General features: G+C 39.4%; 2 protein-coding genes across 10 annotated transcripts; one reads left to right on the plus strand and one right to left on the minus strand.

Annotated features, from left to right (window-relative positions):
• The first annotated feature begins 3,964 nt into the window (after window positions 1–3,964).
• Window positions 3,965–5,064, plus strand: LOC140858179 (uncharacterized). 2 transcript variants are annotated; one of them, XM_073258124.1, is made up of 2 exons: window positions 3,965–4,479; window positions 4,799–5,064. In XM_073258124.1, exons 1-2 carry the CDS (start codon window positions 4,344–4,346, stop codon window positions 5,062–5,064), a joined length of 402 nt encoding a protein of 133 aa, XP_073114225.1. In that variant the 5' UTR covers window positions 3,965–4,343. The 2 variants fall into 2 exon arrangements, with proteins under 2 accessions (XP_073114225.1, XP_073114228.1); XM_073258127.1 differs by having other exon boundaries at window positions 4,418–4,496.
• LOC105038234 (CAAX prenyl protease 2) lies at window positions 4,688–19,412 on the minus strand. 8 transcript variants are annotated; one of them, XM_073258104.1, is made up of 16 exons: window positions 18,965–19,412; window positions 18,808–18,870; window positions 18,433–18,651; window positions 18,078–18,189; window positions 17,060–17,127; window positions 15,219–15,301; window positions 14,433–14,495; window positions 13,699–13,779; window positions 11,520–13,087; window positions 11,326–11,406; window positions 11,092–11,168; window positions 10,532–10,801; window positions 9,502–9,596; window positions 8,750–8,806; window positions 7,103–7,216; window positions 4,688–5,143 (listed from the first exon to the last, which is right to left on the minus strand). In XM_073258104.1, exons 1-9 carry the CDS (start codon window positions 19,199–19,201, stop codon window positions 13,000–13,002), a joined length of 1,014 nt encoding a protein of 337 aa, XP_073114205.1. In that variant the 5' UTR covers window positions 19,202–19,412; the 3' UTR covers window positions 4,688–5,143; window positions 7,103–7,216; window positions 8,750–8,806; window positions 9,502–9,596; window positions 10,532–10,801; window positions 11,092–11,168; window positions 11,326–11,406; window positions 11,520–12,999. The 8 variants fall into 8 exon arrangements, with proteins under 8 accessions (XP_073114205.1, XP_073114195.1, XP_073114202.1 ...); XM_073258094.1 differs by having other exon boundaries at window positions 11,326–11,418; XM_073258101.1 differs by having other exon boundaries at window positions 7,103–7,199; window positions 11,326–13,087.
• Window positions 19,413–21,759: the final 2,347 nt, after the last annotated feature.

Raw genomic sequence — 21,759 nt, forward strand, 5'->3', positions numbered from 1 at the left:
GAATAAATGTTTGTTCTTACACAGGAAGGTCTTCTTTGCGGTTGTATGATTTGATGCCTTGGTGTAATTTGTTCACTGATGATGAAACTTCAGTTCACAGATTGGCTCGTCCCCACAATCTGAAGAGTGGTAGGTACCATAGGAGCCTTCCATTGGTGATACACACCATGTGATAGCAGTATGGACACAAGCCCTATTATTGGGCTTATCACAATGTGGACCCTTGTTTCCCGTGATAGCACTTCTCTTCGTTCTTTCTTCGGACTGCATCACCCTCCAAAAATTCCAGGATTCACAGGGCTTTAGATTCACGCTGCTCATCATGTATCACAACAACGTGATCTATAACTCTGATCAAAAGCATTAAAGAAGAAGTTGTGGCAATTCGATCAATCAGTTTTCTCAAAACTCTCAGTAAAATGGAATGGGATGGCTCAGGGGATGCAATCCATTGTGACAAATTCGATAACATTGAGTTAGCGGGCAATGCGGACGGCATCAAGTGAGATGAACTTAGTGGCACCTCCAAGCCTCTGAACAGGCAATCCTACCTCTGTAAGACGAGTTTATATTCCTCCTTCCAAAGCCTTCTATTAATGAGTTTCTTACTTGAAGAAACTCATCCTAGCATCTGAAATTAGATTCTGTTTTCTAGCAAGCAAAATAGCAGCTTGGAGGTCTGCCTGTCTTTTCCATTTTTAAGCAAAAGACCTATTGCATTCTTATCATATGGCCAAAATTTTACCTGCAGCGTGCGCACAGACCAAATGGAAAGTTGAAGCCTGTTATGATGGTAAAAATACCATTCCTGAAGCCCTCATGATGGGGTTGGAAGAAAAAACAGCAAAAGGAGGAAAGAAGCAAGTATAGGTGTTCTCACAAACTATCAAGTGGAGCACTTGAATGGTTCTGATTATTTGTTTCTGGAGCCATGCAAAATCTCTCGGAGGAATCAAGAGGCTGCGCTTATTGAAGCCTAAACCTCTGAGAGATAGTAGGCCATGGACACAAATATCCAGCCATGTGAGCAGCAGACATTACGACACCATGCCAGCAAATATTTATAGGAGAGAAATTATTGTTAACGTTATTTATTATTGATATTATTTTAATATCTTGCCAGTGTATGCCATCATTTTTATTTCAGAACAAACCGGCGTAGTTATAATTGTAAGGATGGAAAATGTGGGTGCGCCAACTCAAAGTCTACCCTCATGTTTTATGTTTTCCGATTTTTCCTCATCATCCGAGAAATATTTACGTTAATTTGTTTACTTGTCAACGAACAACCACGCAACGCATGCCATGTTCGGTTGGTAGCGTGCAGGACTCTGTGAACTAAACCGACTTGTCCATCTAATGACTATAGATACCAGATACCTGCACTCTAATCTTCAACAAATGTGTTCCGTGTGTTAATATTTTTTATTTTTCTTTGGAAAAAGAGTAACTTTTATCTACCAACCAAAACAGGAGTAACTTTTGCAAAGAAAATCAGCACTACGGCACAATTTGTAACATTAGCCTCTCTATAAGAAATTAGATATATATATTACAAATATGAACCACAGTTAGTGATTTCAAAACCTTAGACCTATCAGTTTGTTATGAAAGCCTACCATTGAGATGAAGGCTACCAATAGGAAAGGACAATTCTGTAGCGTTAGGCTATCAAGATGCTGGTTAGACTCCCAAGATACTTCATTAACATGTTGCCCTTTTCATATATTCTTAGAATTCTTTTTTTGATTGGACAATCTTAACTAATACTACATATTATTTTGGTTATGGCTAAAGATTTATAGCCCAACACGTGAGGTATTATCCACTCTAACTAATAGATCTCACAGTTTTGTATTTTAAAAGATGTCTCATGTAGGAAAGATGGATCCTTTCTATACAAGCTAAAATCTTCTTTGACTCACAACCAATGTGAGACTAATGATGCTCTCCCTTCTATACCACAATATAACATTCTAGTCAAAAAATCTGTGTACGGATGAAAAATATCATCTTTCTTATTTGTACCATAGATTGGTGTACGAGCGGGAGGAGCACTATAGTTGTAGGGATGATCCCCTATCTGACATGCTATTATTGTGGTCAAAAATTTATGGCTCGATACATGAGATATTGTCCACTCTGGCTCGTAGGCTTCACGAGTTTGCCCTTCAAAAAAATATCTCATATGAAAAGAATAATTATTTTTTATATAAATCAGAATCCTTCTTGACTCACAACTAAAATGGAACTATTGATGTCCTTCTTTTTACACTACAACAGTCTTCATGGACCCTTCAAGCAGATTGCACACAATGACCTAAGTTGGAGCCCAAATCGGCTCACTTTTTTGCCCTAATCTAGAGTAGCATATTTAGCATAACAATCCCCAAGCCTATAATTGATCCTCCCCAACTAGAAAGGTCCAGGCATTCCCTAAACTCTCTCTTGTAGCACATTGGAGGCAAGTATAGCACCCGATTCGATGTGCTAAATAACCTAACCTAAGCTATCATGCAGCGTAACTAATTAGTCGTGTCAATAAAAGCATAAAAGAGACTATGGGTGGAACATTGGAAACATCTTAATGATGGGCTTCCATATTAGCAGCCCATAGATTTTTTTTTTTTTTTTTTGTGTTCCTCGGAAAGAAAAGATCAGAACCATCTCTCGTGCCGTTCGGCCCTTTACTTGCTCCAAAGCCTAGATCTTTAGGAAAATCCAACGAGCCTCACGAGGTCCTTGGTCCTAATGACCGTTCTACCCTCGGTCTCATCATCACGTACCGGGTGAAATCTTCATACTGTTCACAATAATCGTCCAGCTGTAACGATTCCGGCAAAAAAATACCAAAAGTTCGGGAAAATTGCATCAAAATCGTTACATGAGAAGTTCATGAAACACCGTATAGGTGCAACGGTAAATAGGAATCCAACGAGGCCCACGAGGGCCCAGCAAATTGACCAATTTGCCCCTGTTCTCCTTTGAATCCTGAGGGCAGATCGGTCTTTACGGAACAAATCCTATGTTAATGCAGGAAGGACTTGTAATAACCATAGTCGGGGACGCATTGGGGTGGAAAGTGTTTGGCGAAATTAACCACAGGCCCCTCATTTGATGATCAGTTAATAATTACGACCTCTTCTAATATACAGGCTTCGGACTAGAACTTAAATGGATGTAGTCGAAGACTAAGGAATAAAGATCCTGATCATGGAACGACAGCAGAATCAGTGGCAGGAAAGCAATTTCCTTGGGGGAAAAAAAAAAAAAACTTAGCAAAGACTAAATATATTTACTAGAACTTACGAGTTAACCAAGGGTGGATTGAATTTATTTGTTGGTAAAATTAGGAGATGTTGATGATAACAATAAATGGGATAATAATGGGGATGATGGGAAGAAACAAAAGAGCATCGATGCGGGGTGATGATGGGAGGGTGGGGGTCCAAAGGGGTCATCATTGCGAATCTTGGGCCGACCAAACCCATCATGATGTGGAGAGCTCATGGAATTCCCGGAATGCCCCCGGACTCCGGCCATCATCACGTGACACCACCCCGCCGCCCAACCTCATCATTTGCGAACATTAAACTCTCGCCCTCCACCGGTCACCTCCCCACCCCTCCCCCCTCGCTCGCTCGCTCGCATACATGCATGATTCCTGTGCCACACTAGAGACGGAAAAAGAGAGAGAGAGGGAGAGAGGGCGGGGAGGAGAGCTGTTAGAGAGAGAGAGAGAGAGAGAAGCATGTCTCGCTCCTCGCCCCCTGATCTTCCACGCTATAAATATCCCCACAACCCACCTCCAAGAGCCCATCACCGGCTACACACTTCTTCTCTTTTTCTGTCCATTATACTCTATCTTTCGTTCTCACTTTGGAGGGCAACCACCCAAAAGGTGACTCTTTCAAGCGTCTTCTTTTGGAATATATACTTGAGCTCGATGTGTAGGGTATCTTGTGTTCTTTGTTTGAGAATGAAGGGTAGTTGGCATGCATCTTGTCTTCTCATCCTAAAGTCGGCATGTTGGTTTAGGTTAGTCTTTTTGGTTTCTTATTCTTTCTTTGGTGGTGGGGGAAGTAGATGACTTTGTTAATAAGGGAATTGCTTTGTTGTATATTTGTAGGTCCATTGTTTTTTGTGAATCCTTTAGGTAGGGAATTTTTATTGGTGACTGCTTTTGAACCTTTAGACACCTGGATGGTTGTTTGGTTAGTTATCTATTGGATTTGTCTTACGTTAAACCTCTTTCCTTCCAATTTATATTTCTCACAAACAATTGAAAGTTAATATATAATATCTGCCGTTGTCTCTTCCTTCATGCTTCTTGTCTATATTGTATGGTCATACACTTGGAGAGAGATACTGTAGTTAACAATCTCTCCCTCTCCCTCCCCCTCCCCCTCCCCCTCCGCGCCCCCGCCCCCCCCGGCGCCTGGCTTATGTGCCATGGCACAGAGTCCATGACATGCCGAGGTCTTTTGCTTTAGAAGGTTCAGTTATGCATGTTTTATTCGTTCCCTGTGGGTTTCTAGGATGCAGTGCCTTAACTGTGTTCTCTTCTTTTGGGACAAACGAGTCATTTGATTTAATATACATGAGTTTTGGGTTTTCTAGGTTGCAGTGCCTTGATTTTGTTCTTTTCTTTTGGGACAAACGAGTCATTTGGTTTAATATACACGAGTTTGAATCACCACCCTCACTCCAACTTCTTGATTTTATTTACTTTGCTAACACTTATGATACTGTTGTTCGCCTAAGCTAATCTTGCTTATTGTTGGTATTTTTTTTTCAGAGCACTGTTCCTGTCTAGAAGTGATGGAGAGGATCAATTCCGAGCTCTACTTGCAGAACTGTTACATAATGAAAGAGAATGAAAGGCTGCGGAAGAAAGCACAGCTTCTCAACCAGGAGAACCAGGCCCTCTTGTCTGAGCTGAAGCAGAAACTGGCCAAATCCAACGGCAACTCCAACTCCAACTCCAATCCCAACCCCAGGCCCATCCCGGACCTCAACGCCACCCCGTCAAACGACAACACTCCTGGTGCAAACAAGCCTTGAAGTAGTTTAAGTGTGCTCTGAGGATTTTTTGGATGCTTTTGTGATGGGCTAAAAATCTGTGTAGTTTGATCACTTTTGCCTGCAGGGCAGTAATATATAGTTCTGTTATCAAATCTAGCTTGCTACAAGAAATTCTTCTTGCTTTCTATACATGAAACGCTGCCAACAGGAATGAAATTAAGGAATGAGAATATTCACAGGCGAAATGCTTAAACAATTTAATTTTACTGCAACTAAGAATAATTTTAGAACAATATAAAGATGCAAAGTTATGGTATCACCAAAATATCCAAACTATGCTCCTTGCATATGTTAGAAAAGAGGCTGGAAGAAGGCCACGAAATGTTTGTCAGCAATATCCACATCTTTTGCCAGTCTCTCCTGCGAACTACGTTGAGGGCATTGAGAGAAGTTGGCGTACAAAGAATGCTCACCATTTTAATTAAAAAGAGCAAACCTTAACACCACATCTATAGAATGTTCGTTTATCAATTTAGTTCATGTTTATACCTCGAGAATGCAGCTAATTTTTGACTAATGTTTAGATTCCATTACAGAACAAGTATCCACCAGATTCCTGCTCCAAATTCAGTTTCTGTTTATTTCAGGTTTTCAGGTGTTAGCATCCTTCCCACACTTCTGTAAAAATTTCAATTTATAAGCTTATATAGATAGAAATTAGATATGTTTATCAAACTGGTTTTTTATCCTGCCAACTGTACAAATTTATGAGATTTCTGGTGTTAAAAAGGTCAAGGTTTTCCAGTACAAAATTAAGGTGACGAGCTGTCTTAATACAAAATTAAGGTTAAATGGATAATTTGTACGCCATGGACCACACGTAAATTAATCATGAACAACGAGGGTTATAACAGTCAAAAAAGCTCTATCACAACCCTCAGGGTTACTACTAGCTCACGCTACAGAATGCAACAATCCTAGTCCCTGGTGAGGCCATTAAATTTTGGCTGGCTAGGTCTCAGAGACTGTATGAATGAAGCTATTACAAGACCATCTGATGCATGGTCTTCCTGCGAACAGTGCATAATCCCTAGTGTACTCAGAAAAACTAGGGCAACCTTCAGTGTAAAAAGTAGAAAGAACTAGGACTAGCCTGCAGTGGAATAAGCAGCAGAAGCCTTTTAGGTGTCCGAAGCTTTCCTCGTTATAATTATGGACCCTTTAACGCGGATCCTTAAAGAGGTTGTGATCATTTTCTCTGAGATCTTGGAAAGCTGATAGAGTGATGGTGAGTCAAGGACCAATCTCATAGATTCGAGGCGAGGTCAATGTGTTTCTTAATATAACGAAGACCAGACTCTGAGAGAAGAAAAGGATGAGACTAGAGAGAGAAAGAGGGAGAAGGGTCCACCGTAAAACATTACATCAGAGAGAAAGAGGCCTGACCCATTCGTCCGTCCGTATCCACCAGTTGACCATAAGCTAGTTATACGTCATGCGCTCTCAAGTTAGGAGTCCCATCAACAGCCCACTTGATCTCATTTGCAATGATTACATCATAAAATAAGCAAAAACGAAATGACTGTTTTCTTGTTTTATTGATATCTGGAAGACTCCAAAGAAGCCCTTAAATGGATCATTCCAGGTAATACCACTCATCATAACATAGAGATTTTTCACTTTTCTTAACAACCTTTTTCGTAACAATTTTCCCCACTGACTAGATTTTGCCCTTGTTTTGGTTACACAAGGGCTTCGTTAAGTAACACCACTAATCACAAGATATTAGAATTTTATTGTAAATATAGGCTTTAGATAAATATGGTCAGAAATAGGAAGACCAAACAAATTGAACCCAACTAACATGCCTTACCAAAAAAGAATCAACTAATATGCATGCTTTGCTTCTTCAATGCTCACCCATTAAGCATGAAATTCATTAATATGTAAGCCACCATAAATTTGACTTGGGCCACTGCACGTGAAAGGCCATCCTAAATTCTAGAGATACTCAGAGATTGTAGACAAAAGGTGGGAACCAAGATAAAAATAATGATGCTAAGGGTTCAGATCATACCATTACTATTCAGAAGAACCGATGGCACCGCAGAGCAGTAGAGTAATGAGCTACTCAGACGCATGCCACATAATTATGCTACCCACTTGATCCATATCTGCATGGCAGGAAAGGCTGAATGGTCCAAACGAAGAAGACAGTTCAGATAGTAATGAACAAATAGCCGATAGCAATTCAGATGGATAGAAAACCGTTAACAAATTGGTTGGTAACTTGACTGTAACCCATAATCTCTCTCTCTCTCTCTCTCTCTCTCTCTCTCTATATATATATATATATATATATATATATATATATATATATATGTATGTATGTATGTATGTATGTATGTATGTATATGTATAGATATATATTTCACAACCCACCTACACAAAAAGAGACGAGGACAAAAGCACCTACCACACCAACATCAGACCAAGACACCAAACCGTGTGTTAAGAGAAATACAGAGCAGCTGATCTTCATGTGATGGCTGTGATACAATATCAACACAATTCAGGTGGATGAGCAATTGGCTCAAACTAGAGTGACATCCAAGCAGGTAGATATACTGACCAAAATATTTATGATGTTTCAGGTATTTCAGGATCGTTCTGGCCAGTGTCTGGAGACTCATCCATTTAAACATTAACAGCTTTATGTTTTCTTCTTCTTTTTCTCTTTGATTGGGGGGTATACTGTAATTTGATGGCTTTATATTCAGCAACAAGAATATATGTAATCAGACGAGAAAATTAAGGAATATTTTAGGGAGATGAGGCATTGGCATGTATTGACGGATGAATTACAACACTAGCTCTTTAGTATGCGATTGAGATATTTAACATGGTGATCAAAATGAGGCAGGTTGAATGCACATGGTATATTAGTGAACAATAACAAAAGAATTTGTTTTTCTACTACAATAAGTCAACTAAACAGTGTGCCCAGTATGGGCGGTTATTTGATGAAGTGACTTCCTGTGCATAAAATGAGCTCAATAACCATGCTCATATAAAGATGGATGTGTCAAATAAGAAGATAATAGCTAGAACACATGCGGAAGCTTAGAATAGTACCAATTGAGGGACATGAGATTATTCACTCATGTAAGCAGAACATGAAGACAACTGATAAGGAACCACATACGGTTTTGGTCCTTGAAGAGTAATATAGGAAGACAGGCTTAAAATGACCCTGATAAAGACATGAACTAGGATATAGATGGTGGAGACCAGGTTTATGAATCCAAATATTGTAAAGATGGATTCTAATTAGATGTATGTGTTTTATGCATGCACATAACGTCACCTGCCAGACAGCCTTTTTACCAACTCATGATTCTCTGAGTTAAAAATCCACCTTATTTCCTTTGTTTGGTCGGAGGATCAGGCTTGTTGGGTTACTCTTAAGCCTGTTAAAACTTGCCTACTGTCACTTGTATGTTGATAAAACCAATCTGTCATCATTCAAGATACCACTGCTGCATGAATTTTAAATACCATTTTTTGTTTGTCATATGGTTTTGAATCTAGTGCATTCCTGTAATGTAATCCCAATTTTCTGCCATGAATTTTATTTATAGAGATAATACATTCTCACATCGAGCCAACAAAATTTGCTTGGATTTTATATACATGCAGTAAAGCCAGAGGATGAGAGACACACCTGTGCATGGAGAGCTGAGGAATGCCACAAGCTACAAGATGTATGACGAACCAACCCCTGAAGCAAGTATGAATCCAGACAACTCTTAAGGTTTGATGACCATAAATTACCATGCATTATGTGTTCTTTGTTTTAAAATAAACGAGACAACAACATGAAATTAAATGCAGTGACCGAACAGGGCCAATGATTAGGTTCAAGCAGAAAAGGAGAAGAAAGCAATGCTATGACTAGAGATGCCACAGCAAGAAGAAAAATGGTACAGAAGATGTAAAAATTATTTGAAGCTGCATTGGAAATGATTATCTCTTCATTATCAAATAAAGCAACCATTCTCATAGCCTTCTCATTTTCCAAATCTCCAGGGTAGCTCTGAGTGCACAATAACTCAAAGCAAGATTGTCAAGTCTCTAGACAAGATAAATTCATTATTTCCACCTCCAAGACAGCTAGGCTGAATATCACAAACACTTGGCTCTACCCATTATTTAATCAACATTACAACCAAGTTCCTCAAATAACACCTGAAATACAAAGTTCATAAATTTACAAACTGCAACCACCACCTTCCAAATTTCAACTACAAAAGATAAAGCATAAGTTGATAATAACCTCATAACCCGATCCAATATTCTATTTGAAATTACGTATATTGCACTGTCAGGTGCCTAACAAAGAATCATACTAGTATTCATGGAAATACCTACAATGGCAGTCAATTATGAACACTCTTTGAAGAGATTGATGAATACCTTTTGTCTTCAGATTTCACTTGTGCCTCCTCAAGTTTGGTTGCAGGTAGTGGAACAAGGTGACTCAAAGTCTGGTCTGAACATTTCAGTGTTGACTGTGATGTACCAAATGAAGGATAAGTTAATGTATTGTTTGTCTCCCTTCAACAAAACAACATATTAAATGCAAAGGACTAAAATAAGTGCTTGTTTTCCCATAACACGTTTTTCATGCATGGGCACAAGTGAATTGGAAGAATATGAGATCAAAACCTTAAACAGAATCAAATGGAAAGGCCTGGAAACATAACGGTAAGTACAGTGGATTAAAAGGAGGCTGCATGGTTGCAAAATGGACTGAGATAGAGAAGTGATATTCAGTATTGCTTTGTCTTATCATTAAGTTTAGCAGAAAAGTTTCAGATCATAATAAGACATATGAACAATGGTGAATCAAGAATGGAATAAATTTGTCATAAACAGAATATTCTCAAAAGGAAAAATAATTTATGAAAGTGTACATGGTGAATGAAAAGTATGTACTTTAAAGATCTATGTCGAATACAAGTCATATGAAAGATGAACTATTTCAACCGTCAGTCAGAATGGATGGTGAAACTTGGTTTCCAAATTAACCAATTTCCCTCTGACATAGGATGAATGGCATCCGCTAGTGCATCGACAGATTTAGATTTCCGAGCATTTTCACTAAGTTTATCACAAAAACACCACCTCAATAAGTGGGGCATTTGATGGTGAAGTAAGATATGAGATGATAACGCTTCCGTTCACATATTTTGGCATGTCCTAGCTCGTAAACCAAAAGCATCTTAGTTTGAAATTGAACAGCAAGTTTGAACCAAAGACTAGGTAACGATATTTAATGGGATACTTCCACACTCTGAAAAAGTAGAAACCAGTATCATAATGACCAACTGCACTACTAACTTCCAACAGGTGCAAGAAATTCAAAATAAAGCAATTCAACAATATCACATTAAATAAAACAAGAGGCACTAATCAGCATTAAAAGGAAGAAATAAGGAGCAACCTTTCAAGATGTATGGCCAACATCGGTACATGCGAGAAAGCTCTCCTCACTTTAACAAGCTTATGCATTAGAACCATTGCCAGTTTTAGGACAACTCTTTGAGCTAATTTTTGATCTCTACCGAACCATTTGTGCCATAAGCCTCCTCCATATGTCTGCACATTTACCATCAGAAATCCAGACCTGGAGGATGCAGACCTTGGCTTCTGTTTCCAGCATGGTCTATCTGTCTGAGCAGCAATTCCTTGAAACATGCTGCCAATGTTACATCTGCAAAAGGAAAGAATAATGATCCTATGAAATTGAGAAGATTTACCTTTTCTAGATCTAATCAGGAACAACAATCAAGAACTGCAATATGATCGAATAATTCCCAAACTGATGAAAGAAGCAAGTGTGAATCAGAACTGAGTGATGATGTGTAACAAGCAGCATAATTTCAGCTCAAGCATGAAAGGTTTCGAAACCTAAATGACAATTTATTTCATCGATCAAAACGCCAATGAAAAGCCATCGTTATGGATATGCATCACATATGCGAAAGATGGAAGATCACTCACTTTTCTCTGACTACAAAGGCAATCAAAGAGGACATGTTCCGAGCGCCCCGCCGCAATCGGTTGCCATTTCGCCACAGCTGAAATGCAAAAAACACACCGTCGAAGAATCGTGCCCCCTCTGTTTCTCGTTAAAATCTCAGAATCTTTTAGAGATTCTTAACCAGTTCATTCGACTTGGTCTTGATAGATTGTTTTCAATAAATCCTAAACAAATAAAGATCGAATTCCTAGTACCGGTGGAGAGGAACTGAGTCCAAAATTCGTTGAGATAACGAAGAAGATCGCCCACGGACAGCTCTCCCCCGAGCCCCAATCCTGCTTCATTTTCTTTCCAAAAAAAGAAAAAGAAACAGAGATTAAATCGACAAGAAAAGAAGACAAGGGAAACCACTGGCGGTGGTACGATTCGGGGATCCACGGGCACTGACCTGGAGCGGCCGAATCCGATTTGGAGCAGACGAGACGACGGGGCGGAGGAGCAACTCTTGGGAAGGGAAAGGAGAGGAGGAGAGGAGATGGTGGGGAATGATATAGCGAGGGAGGTGGAGGCTTTAGGAGCTGGAGACGGCTCAGAGCCATCGACCGGGAGCGGGCGCGGGCGCCTTCCTTCTACGGTTGTGTTCAACTTTGGAGGTCTTCGACTTCTCGCGTCTCCCGCGAACGGATGTGATAGGCTGATAGGAAGCCAACGTGGGAGGCCCAAAAAACGAACAAGAAACCAATAAGGAAGCTTTCATCAGCCCATCATCCGCCTCTCCTATATATATACACACATATATATTTAAAAGGTAGATCAACTCATCGAAGCCGTTGATAAACGAACTACGGAATAGTCTGCTATCGAACCATCCAGTGTATTATTTTTTTTGAGATGCATGAGATCTTTATTCAAAAACTATCCTTGTTTATGAATTTCCCTCAAAATATTTCGATGATGTATTTAAATTGTTAATTAGCATGTCTATTATCTTTTTCATTACAAAAATGCTTGAGCAACTCATAGCGTATATAACTCAAAAAGTCACTAGGCTGCTATGTGTATCCTCACTGCATTCCCTTTGGATGGGAATTTTATGAAATGTGCATAGCAAGGAGTCAACCTAATTATGATGATAGTTTTATGAGCACAAAAATATTTATCAATCATCATAAGATATTTTTCTTCGACACTGCCAAGGTATTCAAGTGTTTTTGGGAAAAACCTTGGAAAATAACAAGAGACTCTCAAAAATGCTAGAGATATTCATTGCCATAACAGGGGATCATTCAATTCAACTTCCATCAAAGATTCAGCTGTGCCATGAGTAGATTGGTCCTCTGGTATTCGATCAAGAAATAGTGCATACAGTTTAAAATAAAATAACATTTTAGATGCTTAAAAATCAGAGGCTATCACAATAATGGACCTCAGCATCACCAATATCAAGATCTCGGGCTTTTGTCCCTCCACAGAATGCAGCAAACAGATGATCCGCAAGCGTTAGCTGTGTTGCTGAAGCTGTAGCTATTAATTAGAGAAATTGCAGCTATTTCATCAAAGCACTACCTTTTCAGCATTGGTTGCTCCATTACAAAGAAATGTCTATGGTCTGGAAAACTCGCTAAGGAAAAAAATCCCTCCTATTAATGCCCCTTGTGTTTTGCCCCTATCAATCGAAAAGTTTGATTCCTTTTAGCCGTTTTGACAAGCATAATTGAGCAGCTCTACATCCTGCCATCTGATCACCCGCTAGTGAAGGCCAGAGTAAACATTAGGCAGGAAAGAAACAGCAAGCAGATAATCTAGTCTTTTTCCTTTCTACCAAAAAATCACCATATCATTATCATCGAGTCATTCTTGAACTCTACCACGTAGTTACAGTTTAGTTCCAACTGCAATATCCTTGCCAGCAGCTACAGCCATCTCTCCTACCATTGTACATGTCTGGACTTGTGGCAGGAAATAAAAGCCAACAGAAACCTGCTAAGCCAGCTACACATGCAACAGTTGCTGCACCTGAAGTTGGAATAGAGATTAGTTCAACTAAGGGCAGCAAATCATGATGCTGAACAAACAAAAGATTCTGAATTGAAGGAAGTTATATACAGGTGGTGACTGCAACAATATTTCAGACAAAATTTTTGGCTGCGAACAACTTAAAAGGTTTTGAGAAATCCATGATTAAAAAGATTTCTACAACCCATTGATATTTATATTATGTTCCCAAAATGCTTGGAAGAATTATTGCTTATTCTTTCTTGGCACAAAATCTTCAATCTCATAATGTCATGTTACATTACTCACTTGTAGAGGCAATAATCAGTCATTTTTGAAAAATAAATACTGCTCAATACAATCTTGGTTCTTTTTTTGCCCCCCTTTTTGTGTGTGCATGTGTGGGCACCAAATTGCTCAGCTACCAGAAAGAAGACAACATGTAAATATACCAGCCAATGGAAGTGATTAGAAACAGTTAGTTGTTTCTCTGGCAAATGTATCAAGCAGAATATTTGCACTTATGATGTTGTCAACTGAGTGGGCTTATGTCAAGCATTTGAGTTCATAAAATAATAAGTACATTCCACAGTCAAGAAGTGTCGAGCGACATGAAAATTAGGTTGACAAACCTTTTGTCCTTGAAGAAGACAAAGTAGGCAATCCCATTACATTGCAAAATATATGAGCCACAATAGGAGATATCAGGTTTCCTGCACATGGTAGAACAAATGAAATCATGTCAACATACCCTCATTTATAAAATTAAACAGAAGAAGTTTTCATGTGAAGTGCCTTCAAATCCAAATCCATCATAACAAGAGACATGTAATTAAGCCAAAGATACTCGAGGGGTTCCATATTCTTGTTTTGGCATATTAAGGTTCTGGCAAATCATACAACATACTGTAATACAGGTACTCACTAGAGTCACACTCAGTAACAATTTTCCATGCCTGAGTATGGGAAGACAGAAAAGTAATGGCCTATAAAGAGCCTGAATTTCTATGTGTCTTTTCCTTGAACTACAGAATAAAAGTCAGAGTTCATGATGACCACCAATAATCAAATATTGCCAACAAATATCAACGAACTTTGGAGTTCATGATGACAATGAACATAGCCCACCCCCACCCCCAACAAAAAAAAAAAGGAAAACAGACGGTTGAATGCGCCTTGTTATTGGTTAAAATATCAACTAATCAAACATTTGAATCAAAAAAAGCCATATAGAAAACTCTTAGATATCATTTTTTATTTTTTGGTAGGACTAGATGCAATCAATTAGAAGGGTATGGAAAACAGAACAGTCATTACATTACAGAAACTATGGATTATTACATTAGAAGACCAGGAGTTAACAAACCTGTTCGGATGAAGAGGAAAGATGCATACGAACCAAAAATCACAGTATAACCAAGCTGGAGACCTGTAAAGCATGATATAGCAATTTAAGGTTTTATTGAGATAAAAACAGATCCAACTTTAAAATAGAATGTTTTCCAATATGAAACCAATCATATAAGTCGGCAGAACACCCCTAATCTATATACACCCTAAAGCATCAGCTAGAACCTGAAGCTGTACATTGTGAGTGAAGTTGGAAAGCCACATTCAAGCCTTGCTGCTAACGAAGATAACATGTCTGTCGCACAATTGCCTTCATGGGCAGTAAAACACATGCATAACATTTAATGGCCTCATTCAACTTCAACATTTCAAGTATAGAAATGTGTCATTTTTATATGTTACTATGTACTAGAGAAAGTCATATGACTTGAATAATCAGATAAAAAATGAGAATGTTTTGGGGCATCAGTTTGTTTAGAAGCTAAGAAGTTCATTTGACTTATTAAAAAAATGCAGAGAGGTTCTACTCAGATAATGTACTACGACATGATCAACATTGATATAGAAGTCATGAACCAACACAGATAGCAGTATATGTTTGAAGATTCTTTAAATACATACTCAGCCATATATGTTGTATTATTCTATTCTCATACATGAATATGCATGTATGTGTATCATTATTACATCTATTATTATGTATATACATGCACGTGTTATTATTGATCAAATTATTTAGAGAGAGAGAGAGAGAGAGAGAGAGAGAGAGAGAGAGAGAGCAGACATTATAGGACTCCCTCACCCAGGGATTAATCTTAAAACTGGTTTGCAGCAGACTTGCACATGCTTCCACTCTTTGGAATTCACTCTCCCATTATTGAAATCCTATGTGAAAAGGCAAGGACAATAGCAGATTAAGGTTAAGGCACCCAAAGTCAACCTTTGTAATTCACTCTCCAATAATTGAAATTCTAGGTGAAAAGGCAAACTCAATAACTGATTGAGGTTGTGTACCCAAAGTCACAAAACTTATTCATGACATAAAATAAAATCATCCGATAGGTTTAAAGTCTTCATACAGGGATACAATAAGATAGTATTTGTGAAATATAAGGCATTGATATTATTAGCCCAAGGATCAGACTAGTAGCATGTGTTGATTCCATTAAGAAAATGATTCTTTTTTTTTCGATTGAGGATAGTAGTGCATACACCATAAACATATCATCAGGACCCCAAGGACTCAAAGCAACATTTGCATAATATGTTACATATTTCACAACATAGTTTCTGTCTTGCCTGTTGGACAAGATAATTGAATATACCATGGTTTACAGAAACATAAAGAACATATATTGACACGTTAGCAGAGTTGGGGCAAAAGAACATCTTGTAACTAGGAAAATGAATATGCTAAAATTTCTGAATAAGTGAGAAAGGGTAACCATCAAAGTAATACGTCTCATGTCTGATCGGGCTTTCCACAACCGGTAGCCACTTTAACTTTCTATGCAGATAATTAAAGCTACCATGCAGGACCTGGTGTTCAAAATCAAGGGAATTTAAACAGACATTAAGCTATATTATCATTCATATTTATACATATTCAGTATATATGAGTTAAGATAGAAAGTTCTTGAGAGCATTGGGTCCCAATTGCTTCCCAGTAAAAATCAATGATGGGCCTCTCAAATTAGAAAGCCGCCTTGTTGACCATGATCTACAACTACAATGCATCAAATACCTAGGAGCAAAAATACATTTATTTTGGAGGTCTTTTCTCCATGCTTCAAGCAAGCACAAAATGAGTGGCAGCAATATAACTAGCAAGCAAAAGTATAACATATACTATATAATTTGCAAATTCTTATCATGGAACCTAATCTAAATAATTTAAAGTACATATTGATCACTACATAGGGGAGAGCATATTTCATAGCAACTAAGTCAAATATTTTCACTGAACAGAGGTTGAGCTTTTGCTGAGACATGCATCAGCCTGTGTGGGCTTACCAAGGCAACATACCATGCCTCTAATTAACAAGTTCTATCATGGCCATGAAAAGTGAACAACATGACTTACTGATGGATGTTTAGGCAATAGAATTTTAATAATAAATTTTGCCAGTAAACACAATGATGACTGCATACAAGTGAGCTGGCAGAACAACATGCCAAAAATTACACATACAATTCCAATGATACAAGTTCAAATGGTTCGATTATGTGCAATTTGGGAAGTAAAAAAGACATAAAAAGCCGCTTCAGAAACACCTGATAGATGTGATATGAATAGGATTTTTGGAGTGGGTATGGTGATGTGGTTTCAGGTGCTTGGTTTACAGAGTAATATATATATATATGTTCTAAACTAAAATCTTTGTTTACATAGATATGACTGATCAAAGTAGTGCACATTGCCAACAAATATCACAGATATATGATTATAAAACTCTGTGCATTCATTGTAAATTTACAGATTTATAAGAACTAATGATAATGTATAACAGCACAGAACCTTCGACAGAGTTTGCTCTACTAGATAACATGAAAGACAGGGTCAGAATACAGAGACATTATGGATCAAGTTTAAGTGAACAAGTAAAAGAAACAACCTTGCCCAGGGATCAAAGAAGTACCTACAATCAGGAAAGCTTTCAAAAAGCTATATTTCTGTTGAAAATAAAGCTCCAGGAAATGATTTAAGTGTGCTGCCAAACAAGGAATAAAGAAAGAAGTTACCGCATAAGCACCTGATCACACTCCAACTGAACAACTTCATTGTATGGTAAACGGAATATGAGGTTACAGAGATGTGAAGGACTTTCAAAAGTTTGTACTTTCTAAAAGAATAAGACTGCAATCAATTTGGAAGTGGTATATTCTTATCTTGAGCCAAAATTTATACTCAGAAAATCAGGTTAAAAAATTATAGGACACAATAATGATAATGTTACAGAAAAGGCATTGTAATATCCATATTGCTACCTCAGTCATTTCCTCACACAGGGAAAACTGTGAAAGTTTTTAATGACTATAAGCAGCAAAGTTGTTCAGTAGGATAATTAATAAATGGATTATTTGCTTTTGATTGATAATATTGCTAAGATGCGAATACAATTTTTATAGGACAAATATAAAACCTCTTAGCTTTGTGGATGAAAATGTTGGTCAATGAAGGGGCCCAGTAAAATTTGCAGAGAAGGAAATTGAGGTGGTTATCCATCAATTTTAAACATCGTCGATACCTGAAGAAATTGAGGCTCAAGAGTAAGAAAGGTCTGACTGACTATCTTAAAGTGTACTATTCCTGCAGGTTTTGGCAGTGAAGACCCTATGGGTTGGTCAAGCTTGTATTTGACACCAGCTCTGGTTTAGGTCTAAGCCACAACATAATGTCAGATGATTCATATGCCATATTCCTAAAAAGATCTGTGTGCCATATGTTTGGTTCACTAACTTGCACAAATGAGTTTCTTAGACCTAAAACTTTCTCAAGTATCATAGAACATAGACGGTGAAGCAATTCTGCAACAAGTGGGACAATTTGTTACAAAGACTTCTGTGTCTGTGCTTCATGAGGAATTCACTTTTCTCAGCACAAAACAATCTGAATTTAAAGGACAAGTATATGTGAGGTTTTCCTTGATGAGTAAATTACCTAAGCTGAAGAAAACTGGGCTAAGAAATATGATGCTGTAAATTTTGAAGCCTCCACAAAAAAGCAGAGGTATCATGCATGCCCTAAAAACCAGCTCCTCTGTAAATGGTGCCTGCACAATAGGGAATGGTCAATTATTAACAGTTTTGCTTCATTATAAACATTACCAAACTAGAGTATTGCAACAAAAGCAAATCAAGAAATATGCATGAAAGGGATTAGAAAATCCAACATCCCCTTTCTTTTTGCAGAGTGGGCAAGAAACTGATAATTCTAGATACATGCCAAAGACCTTCAAAATCCTAATTTATCAATACAACTTATGAAGCAAAAGTTAAGAGGAAATGATGCGAACCACCACATAGTTTCGCCAGACCATAACATTACGAGCACAACTGCTTGCCCAGTTTAGAAACCTTGGAGCGTCACTTCTAACACAATCATGGGAACGGACTCCGCGCCCAGAATTGGTCCTGCCTCCTCTACATGGATTCATCAGTGACCAGGACTTCTTTACCAATGACCCAGAATACAGTAAAGATGTCAGGAACAGAGGAAAGACCACAGCTTGCCACTGCAAGATCCAAACTTTACGCTTGCAATATTAGAAATCTCCAAGCTTTAATTAAATTCAGAGCTCAAAAGTTTCCATTTAATAAAATAAGAAACAAGAATCCACCAAAACCCATCTTTTCATGGAAAGAGAAAAAGGAAGAAACTAACAACTTACCAAGTGGTCTTTTCTGATGCCAAATACACCCAAAACCAATGGCAAGTCCTGGAATCTCCCTAACTGGTGAAAAGAAACGGTGGAGGAAAGATTCTTAGCTCTTGGATTGAGTCCAAGGACGGAGACGGAGGGGGAAAGGGATGGATTAATAGCTTACTCCGAGGAGAATGGCGGAGGCGAGCACGGAGATGGCGGAGGAGACAATGGCGCAGGCGAACCTCCGGATCATGAAGCTATCAAGAGAGCTCGGGGGAGGGAGGCGGAGGATGAGAGTCGGGGCGTAGAGAATCGCGACGTAGAAGAGGGCCATGGCCGCGCAAGCTGCCACCGCCACCGATCCCGGTACCGAGCCGGCCGGTTCTCCAGTCAGAGGATTCTCCGGCACTACCACCATGAAGGAGAAGGACGGAGTCGGCGGCGCGAAGGGACGAGGGAATCATAGAACCGCACCCGAGTGATCTCTTCCTCCCTCTCCCTACTCTATTTTTCCTTTTCGTTTTCGCCTTTCCGTTGACGCCTTTCCACTTTGGTCGTCACGTGGCAGAACTTTGTTCCTCTGCAGAGCGTACGGGGTCAGATCGTGTCGGCTTGGAGATAAATCCAACTGTTTTAAATCAGTTTTCTCTGATAGAAATCGAAATCAAATAGACCATTTACAAAAATTATTGGAAATCCATCAGAAAAAATTGATTCCATTTATCATATTGATGTTCAACAGATTAGAACAAATAGGTTCGCTTAGCCAAAATATAAAAGTTTTATATGATATAGGATTTATACTCTCCCTTCTTCTTCTTCTCCTCCTCCTCCTCCTCCTCTCTTTTTTTTTTTTTTATACAAATAGACAGGCACATCAATTTAATATAAAAATAATCTAAAAAATCAAGATACACAAAATTCTACAATATCTACGGGCAGATCTCATTCTATCTCTACAGTCAGCCATCGGAATTCTCAGCAACAAAAGTCGCCACCCAATCTGCTGCAGTATTTGCGTTCCTATATATATGTGGGACTTTTACTACAACAGCCAGTTGAATGAAGCCCCTAACATCCCGATTGACCCTCGAGCTGCCTGGCGTCACTCTGAATTCACGAAATGACAGTAGCAAAGTCATCCTCCAAGATCATCTTATCCGCGTGAAGCTGTTGTCTTGCAAAGATGACACCTACCTAAGCGGCATGAAGCTTTGCAGCCGGGACCGAAAGCTCAAATAGATGGAAACTACCGGCCGTCAAAAATCTCCCATCAGGACCGCAAATGAGAAAGCCAGCTACGCCCCTGCCGTCTCTAACACTGTCATCAAAATTAACCTTGACAAACCCTGAGGGTGAAGGCTTTCAGGAAATGGAAAGAACCCTATAGATTGCTATTGAGGCAGTCGGAGAGCTCTAGAGATTGGAGATGTCAAGAGACATGTGGCAGTATCAAACTGGTAGTACTCTTGAGCTAAACAGATAACTTTTTTCAGCACCCGATGAGTAGAAATCACCTCACTGTTGAAGACAAGACTGTTTCTTGACAATCAAATCTGATAAACAATATAAGCTATCCACCCACCAACAATAGACATCATGTCAGCGATACTTTGACGGATCAAGCCAAGGAAGGACACCAACCATGGATCTCCATCTCCTAAGGATAACTGCTCATCTGTCTCCAAATAATTTTTGTCCTAGGACAGCATGCTCAGCAAACTCATCCTCCACCCCATAAATCCGGCACAAGGTCGGAACCTCCATGCCCCTCTCCCTGAGAAGAGTTCGAGTAGGAAGCCGATTCCAAGCAAGCTTTCAGAAAAAGATCCGCACCCTAGGATAAGCGGCAACTCTCCAAATCCAAGCGATCTCAATCCACCTAGAAGGCATCAGGCTATACAAATTGGATAGGTCTCTTAAGGGAACCTTCAGGCAGTAGGAGCATCCTCAGACCCTCGCATCCTGAGTGGGGTGCACCGAAAGCAGGATGGCAAGGATCCACTCTGTGAGTGGCTCCCAAAAAATTGAGTGATCTCTTATACCCTCCAATTAGAAGCATCGACAATAATGAGCTCAGACACCCTCATATAGTCCTCCACCTCATTATTGACAAGGGTCGGCCAGCAAGATAGAGGAAAGCTCAAAATCCAGGCATCTTGTATCACCTCCACCGAGCGACCATCTCTTATCAACTATCTGATCTGGTCCATCACATCGGTCCTCCGAACACAAATCTTCCTCCAGATGAAGGAGCAACCTCGGGCCGGCTGAATGGGACTCCCTTAGGTCCACCCACCTAGCAGGCTCTCATTACCCTGCTCCACAAGCAGTCCAGTTGGATTAAAAATCTGACTGCATGCCTGGTAATCAAAGCTTCCTCTCTCGTTAACAAGGAATGGATCCCCAAGCCACTGCTCCGCAAAGGCTGACACACAACCTCCTAGGAGAGTAAATGGAGCCGATGACGATCATGCCCAGATCCCCACAAAAAATTATCAAACTGCTGATCTATCTCTCTGATACAAGCAACCGGGACAATCATATTAGCCAGGAGATAAACCAAAATAGAGCTCAGCATCGATCGCACTAAAGTCGTCCTCCCCATGAAGGAGAGGGCGTTGGCCTGCCAACCTTGAAGATGATCTTGGATCTGCTGCTCTAAGGGCTTGCACTCCGTCCGCTGCAGATGATGGCCAGTGATCGGAACATCAAGATAGGTCAGTATCCCGAACTACTCTCGAATCTCTAGGAGCTCCTTGGTCGCCGATCTGACCTGGGGCTTCATCCTTGGGTTAAAAAAGATTGCAGACTTTTGAATATTGACAAATTGCTCAGACGACCGGCAGTAAGCCTTGACAATGGCTGCAAAAGACTCCGCATTTTGGGCCGAAGTATGTCCGATGAGGAGGCAATTATTTGAAAAAAGAAGGTATGCAAGCGGCTAAGCACTAGGGGGCGACCAATACGGCTCTA

The sequence above is a fragment of the Elaeis guineensis genome, chromosome 1 (genome assembly GCF_000442705.2).
Source record: "Elaeis guineensis isolate ETL-2024a chromosome 1, EG11, whole genome shotgun sequence".
NCBI classification, from domain to species: domain Eukaryota; kingdom Viridiplantae; phylum Streptophyta; class Magnoliopsida; order Arecales; family Arecaceae; genus Elaeis; species Elaeis guineensis.

Coding starts and splice junctions, on each gene's coding strand:
- LOC140858179 (XM_073258124.1), top strand. CDS start 4,344: ATGGTCATACACTTGGAGAGAGATACTGTAGTTAACAATCTCTCCCTC. Junction 4,480..4,798: donor AGAGTCCATGACATGCCGAG/GTCTTTTGCTTT, acceptor TTTTTTTTTCAG/AGCACTGTTCCTGTCTAGAA.
- LOC105038234 (XM_073258104.1), bottom strand. CDS start 19,201: ATGGTGGTAGTGCCGGAGAATCCTCTGACTGGAGAACCGGCCGGCTCG. Junction 18,652..18,807: donor GCATCAGAAAAGACCACTTG/GTAAGTTGTTAG, acceptor TGGATCTTGCAG/TGGCAAGCTGTGGTCTTTCC. Junction 13,780..14,432: donor TTTCCTCTTCATCCGAACAG/GTTTGTTAACTC, acceptor TACCATGTGCAG/GAAACCTGATATCTCCTATT.